The 6,138-nt window shown below is 43.4% G+C and overlaps 1 protein-coding gene across 1 annotated transcript; it reads left to right on the forward strand.

Moving 5' to 3' along the window:
* Positions 1-449: 449 nt before the first annotated feature.
* LOC146177857 (uncharacterized) lies at positions 450-2,402 on the forward strand. The gene has a single exon (XM_084581648.1). The coding sequence runs from the start codon at positions 450-452 to the stop codon at positions 2,400-2,402; it is 1,953 nt and encodes a 650-aa protein (XP_084437774.1).
* Positions 2,403-6,138: the final 3,736 nt, after the last annotated feature.

Consider the following 6,138-nt stretch of genomic DNA (forward strand, 5'->3'; position numbering starts at 1 on the left):
TCGGGTCATGGAGTTGACTTTTGATTTCATTTCCAACAGCTGACAAGAAAATGTCACAAAGAACAGGTGCCACAGAAGACCCAATACAGACACCTCTTTTTTGAACAAAGAAATCACCTTCAAACGAAATAGCGGTTGAGTTCAAGTAGAATTCTAGCAAAGCTACAAAGCTCTCGCTGCTAATCCCAGCGGAATTTTGAAACTGAACAACACCTGTGTCCATGATCTTTTCTCTGACCGCACTTAGGAGTCCTTGATGAGGAACGGAATAATACAATTCTTCAATGTCGATAGAGAACCCATTATATTCTAGGGGGGGCAAAGACTCTAGTTGCTGTACGACGTTTGAAGAACTGCGCACAAGGAAGGGATCATCGCTCACCAGTGTGCAAAGGTTCTTCTGCAGGTAGCAACTGACGACCCGTTGCCACGTTCCTCTTTCCGAAACAATGGTGCGTAGTGGCATTCCAGGCTTGGAGAAGGGACCAAAGTTCAGCTTACCACCACGCGCCAAACGTCAAGAGTTGCTGGCTATGGTCAGAAGAGTGGCTGGCCATGCACCGGAGAGAGAAAAAGAAAGGATCATAGGAGATGGCATCGCCTGCGTTGTGAGATGCGTTGGGGCTAATCGCCCAAAACACCCGCCGCTTGAAGAAGTGTCGCAAGCTCTCAAGGAAAATGATCTTCTAGCGCTCCAAGCTGACAAGGAAGGTGGTTTCGCTGTCCTGCCGACGTGGTTGTTCCGGGAAAAGGCTACTGCAGCCGTCAACAAGAACTTCAAACGCGTCAAGTTCAATGCGCGCTCTGTAAAACGGCAAGCACTTAAGATTCTGGATGATTTGCATTTGGACGCCTTCAAGAAGAGAGCAAAAGACGAAGATAGAACTTTCCTTGAAGTATTCTTTACAGTGAAGACTCACAAGCCTGGAATGCCACTACGCACCATTGTTTCGGAAAGAGGAACGTGGCAACGGGTCGTCAGTTGCTACCTGCAGAAGAACCTTTGCACACTGGTGAGCGATGATCCCTTCCTTGTGCGCAGTTCTTCAAACGTCGTACAGCAACTAGAGTCTTTGCCCCCCCTAGAATATAATGGGTTCTCTATCGACATTGAAGAATTGTATTATTCCGTTCCTCATCAAGGACTCCTAAGTGCGGTCAGAGAAAAGATCATGGATAGAGGTGTTGTTCAGTTTCAAAATTCCGCTGGGATTAGCAGCGAGAGCTTTGTAGCTTTGCTAGAATTCTACTTGAACTCAACCGCTATTTCGTTTGAAGGTGATTTCTTTGTTCAAAAAAGAGGTGTCTGTATTGGGTCTTCTGTGGCACCTGTTCTTTGTGACATTTTCTTGTCAGCTGTTGGAAATGAAATCAAAAGTCAACTCCATGACCCGAATATTGTTTCCGTTTTCAGATATGTCGATGATTTTTTGATTATTCTGAAGGGGGCACCTGAGTTTGATTTAGCTGAGAGAGTGACTAGGACGTTGTCTGTTTTCCGCAATCACAGCCAAGGCCTCAGATTTACATGGGAGGAACCAGTTAACAACGAACTGCAGTTCTTAGACTTAAGGCTTGTGTTCAAGAACGACCATATTTGCTGGTCGTACAATCCCAGATCAAAGAAAGGATTGCTACCTTTTGACAGTGCCCGCTCGAAGCTGGTCAAAAGAGCTATAATTGCGAATTCCCTTCAGAGCGCTTTAGGAAAATCATGCCATCACATGATGTCGGTTAGCTTTGGCGCCCAAGTAAAAAGGCTGGAAGAAGCAGGCTACCCGCCCCCATTAATATTGGCTGTTTCTGAAATGTTGCTTCAGAAAGTGAAGAGACAAAATGTTGAAAGAAACCCGGAAGTACGAAGGAAGCCTATGCCAGTTATTCCTTACATCCATAAAGTTTCCCATGGCATCAAAAAAGTTGCAAGTAAATTTCAGGTTCAAGTTGTGTTTTCTGCGCCTTCAAAACTTTCTAAGCTTTGCTCAATGAATAAGCCAGATAAACGACCGGTTTGCGCTATTAAACATCAAAATAAGTTTACCAAATGTAAGTCAAGAGTTGTGTATCAGATTCCTTTGAGCTGTGGTTTGGTGTACATAGGGCAGACCGGTCGTTGTTTCAATGAGCGTGCCAGTGAACATATGCGGAATGTTCGCAATCAGCATGGAAGCTTCCTAGCAGACCACTGCAAAGCCTGCCAAGGGTGTCGTCCGGAACTAGAAAAGACGATTTTTTTGAAATCTGGTAGAGATAAAGTTGAGCGAGAAGTAGTAGAGGCTTATTTCATCAAGAAAGTAGGACGTTTGTGCGTTAGCAAGCCGTCCATTTCAATCAGCGACTCTGAGGTGGCTTTTCTTGAAGGATTCCTGTATATTTTATACTTTGGTTTTATTTATTGTTGATAGGTGTTGTCGGTTGTTTTTGTTTTACGTTGACGATGAGGTGAATCCCTTAGCTTTTAAACTTCTTTGCACGTTCTTTCCGAGTTTCTGTTGGTCATTTTTGTTTCCATTGTCACCTGTTCAAGCCTTCTTGTGCATCTTTTTTTCGGCGTTTCTGTTGGTCCTTCTGATAATCTTTGTCACCTGTTTTTGTTATTGCGGTCGAAGGGAGGATTACAAACACGTGCCGTGTTTGTCTTGGGCACGAGCGTACTGCATTGTGTGGTTGATATGTTTATTTTGTGTGTTTGTACACTCCGATAATCTTAGGACTCTTTCGAACAGGTTGCTTTTATATATTTTTGGATAGCGTGCTTTACTGTGATGAATTGCTATTATTTGTTTACTGGCTGATTACACTGTGAGGTTTTCTTGTCTGTGACCAATACCGCCGGTGATCTGAGTGCTCCACGTGGATGACTTTGTGATAGGCCTTTGTGATATGGTTTGGGTGCTTCATAAATATGAAAGGGTTTGAGCGAATAAACATCAGTTGAAAGTTGGCGCCTGTCCTGTTATTTTGGTGTTCCTTCCTTGTCCTCATCGCTTTCGCGCCGTCTTCATAATCCACTTCAACCATGAACCAACTAGCCCAAAGCAAAGTACTTCTTGGCTGTTGTAGGGTCACGACAAAGCAAAGCATGCTCACTTAGAGCCCTTGCACAAACAGCACATATCAATACCATGCCCACAGGCGCACAACAGTGCGCGCAAGCGCGGACCATGCACGGTCACAACAACGTAGACGCGTTGGACGGAGGAGACGGGGGACCGCGAAAGTGTAAGGAAAGAGAGCGCCAACTTTCGAATAGGATTGCGGGACCTGTGCTGCGCGTAGGCGTGTTTTATTACGTTCAGATGTGTATCGCAGCATAACTTAGCGACAGAGATAGTTTGCGAGCAATGCTTGGGAGGTGTTTGTGGGCCCCTTTAACACTACCTTCTGTTTCCGTGAAATTAAATAATTTGAGATCCATGCAGTAATAGTGTCATCAATTTTAAGATTTTCTAGTTTTTGTGTTAGGACCGAGTGGGAGACCGTATCGAAGGCCTTCTGAAAATTTAAAAACAAACAGTCCAGCTGCCCCTTCCCATCAATCACTGACGCTATATCGTAAAATTCTATCAATTGAGTAGTGCATAAAAAACCTTTTCTAAATCAATGCTGGCGAGGGTTTAAAAACTCAATGGAAGAGAGGTGCTACATTTATGCCGAATATAATACGTGTTCAAGAATTCTGCAACATATCGGTATGAGGGAAATTGTTCGATAGTTAGACATATCAGATTTTGTCCCACTTTTAAACACTGGTACTACATTAGCTACATTCCATTCATCAGGAAGCTTGGCCTGCGCAAGAGATTTGTCATAAATTACATAAATGTACTGAGACACTGCTACAGAACAATGCTTTAGAACTCTTGGCGATATACCGTCTGGACCTATAGCCTTGGACTCATCTATATTATTTAGAAGCTGAAGTATTCCATCGTGTGAGAGGACATATGATGTCCATTAATCCAAGGCTTCAGCCTTTTCTCAAGTTTACTACTTTCAATGCTCGGAATATATGTATCAGTAAGGCTGTTAATTCTGACTTCAAAGCTCCAAATATCGTCAACGCTTGCATCTTCTGCCATGCATTCAAAAGAAAAAAAAATGGTCTTGTAGTTTTTCTTATATTATTATAGGTTTACTTTTACGACAGAGCAGACTATACGTCTGCTCTGTCGTAAAAGTAAACCTTCCTGGACTCACGTATTTTTTTTTTTTTTGATAGCTATGGTCAGTTGAGCGGTAATTACATAATGGTCACTGATGCCCGGAGTAACACGTACATCATATAATATACCAGGAGTGTTGCAAAGAATATTGCCCTCACGAGCAGGTTCAGATACATATTGCACATAACCAAGCGTATCGCGTAAATGTTTTTAGCTTATAATATGCACCTGTACCAGAATTAGGGAAACAGATTCCATTACACCACCTTACATCGGGCAAATTGAAATCACCTCCAAGAAGCACGCAGTCTGCAGAAAAACCACATGCGATTTCCCGCAGTTCATGCATAACGCCTGGTTCCGTAGCAGGGGGACGGTAAAATGCACCAACAACATGCAACAAAACAAAACAACAACTGTCATTCTGAGTAACCCGACACCAGACTGATTCAATTGTGCATTTGCTAACTTTAAGTTCGCAGCTCACAAAAGCAACTGAGACAAGAATAAAGACACCCCCACCGCGTTTTGTTCTATCTTTCCGATATACATGAAAGGAACTAGGAAACACTTCACTATCGGCTATCGTATCATCAAGCCAGGATTTTGCACCGATAATGATATCAGCGCTAACGGTATCGATTAAGGAAGCTAATTCCTCGCACTTATTTTTCACACTCCTGCAGTTAACGACGAGTATAACAAGACTGCGCTGCTTTCCCGTTTTACAAACCTGTCATTGCCGTTTCACACTGACAACCTCCTGCATCTTGTTGTCCCACACGTGCTGTTTTTTGTCAATGAATAGTTTATCGTCAATAAGCTTCACAGTGCGTTCTTTCTTATCTTTTATGCTTTTGGCATACTCCCATGAGTGCTTCCGTCTTTCACGCACTTCTTTTGGGTAGTCTCCACTCAGTGAAAAATCAGTTCCCTTTAGTTTGTGAGCATTTCTGAACAGTTCTACTTTGTCATTGTAATTGAACAATGGCAATATGACCGGCCTGATTGCGTCAGGTTTCGGCTTCCCAACACGATGAATTCTTCCAAGACTCGATATATTGACGCCCAGCTTTGCAGCGAACACGTCATCAGTGATGTAATCCCGTAGGGATGTGGGCGTTTCATCTTTTCCTCCATTCCATATATCGCAATATTATTGCGTCTACTTTGTTTTTCAATGTCTTCAAGCTTCATGCTTACTGTCGCCATTGCAGACGACAGCTCTTGAACTACCTTGTCACATTTCTCAAGCTGAGCAGCATTCGCTGCGAGACGCTTTAGTTCAATTTCTATCGTATTCAATCGCATATCCGTTTGACTAATGTAATCATCAAGCTTTCTTTCAATTCCATCTATCTTTCCCAGTATTTCTCTTTGACCATCAAGCAGAGCTTTTAAATCAATGTCATTGCCATTCGGACTAGGATTTCGTTCCACATCACCGCCCAGTAAAAGTAATATAAGCATACATAAAGCATCAAAGCAGTCGGCAATACTCTCACAAACAGCTTTTGGGCAAGGCAACACCATGAGGCAGCGGTAACTTGTTTTACATTTAGAATACGAAGATATGTCGAAGAAGATGAAGTTATTCCGCATCCCAGCGGTGCCGCCGCAATCAAAAGGGGGGTTTTTTGAAGCGTTGCCGATGCTGCTGAATAACTCCCAAACCAAAACAGTTCCACTGCAGTCCATCCGTGAAAATCCGTCCAAGCTCCCACGTTCCAAGCACCCGTTGTCGGTAGCAGAAATGACCACAGTAGCCGCCGGGTATTCATCAGTCGAACCGCCTGTTGCTAGGCCCGTGCACAAGGCTAGGACCTGCAGTGCGAAGAAGATCAAGTTATTCCGTGGCCGCATCCCAGCGGTGCCGCTCTGCCATAAGAATGAATAATTTCATTCTTTTTATGTAGACACATGCAAGCAACACTTGCCAAGTGCACTCATGGTAAGGTTTAAAATAATTTCT

The sequence above is a fragment of the Amblyomma maculatum genome, chromosome 10 (genome assembly GCF_055883805.1).
Source record: "Amblyomma maculatum isolate TAMU_Amacu chromosome 10, ASM5588380v1, whole genome shotgun sequence".
In the NCBI taxonomy this organism is placed as follows: domain Eukaryota; kingdom Metazoa; phylum Arthropoda; class Arachnida; order Ixodida; family Ixodidae; genus Amblyomma; species Amblyomma maculatum.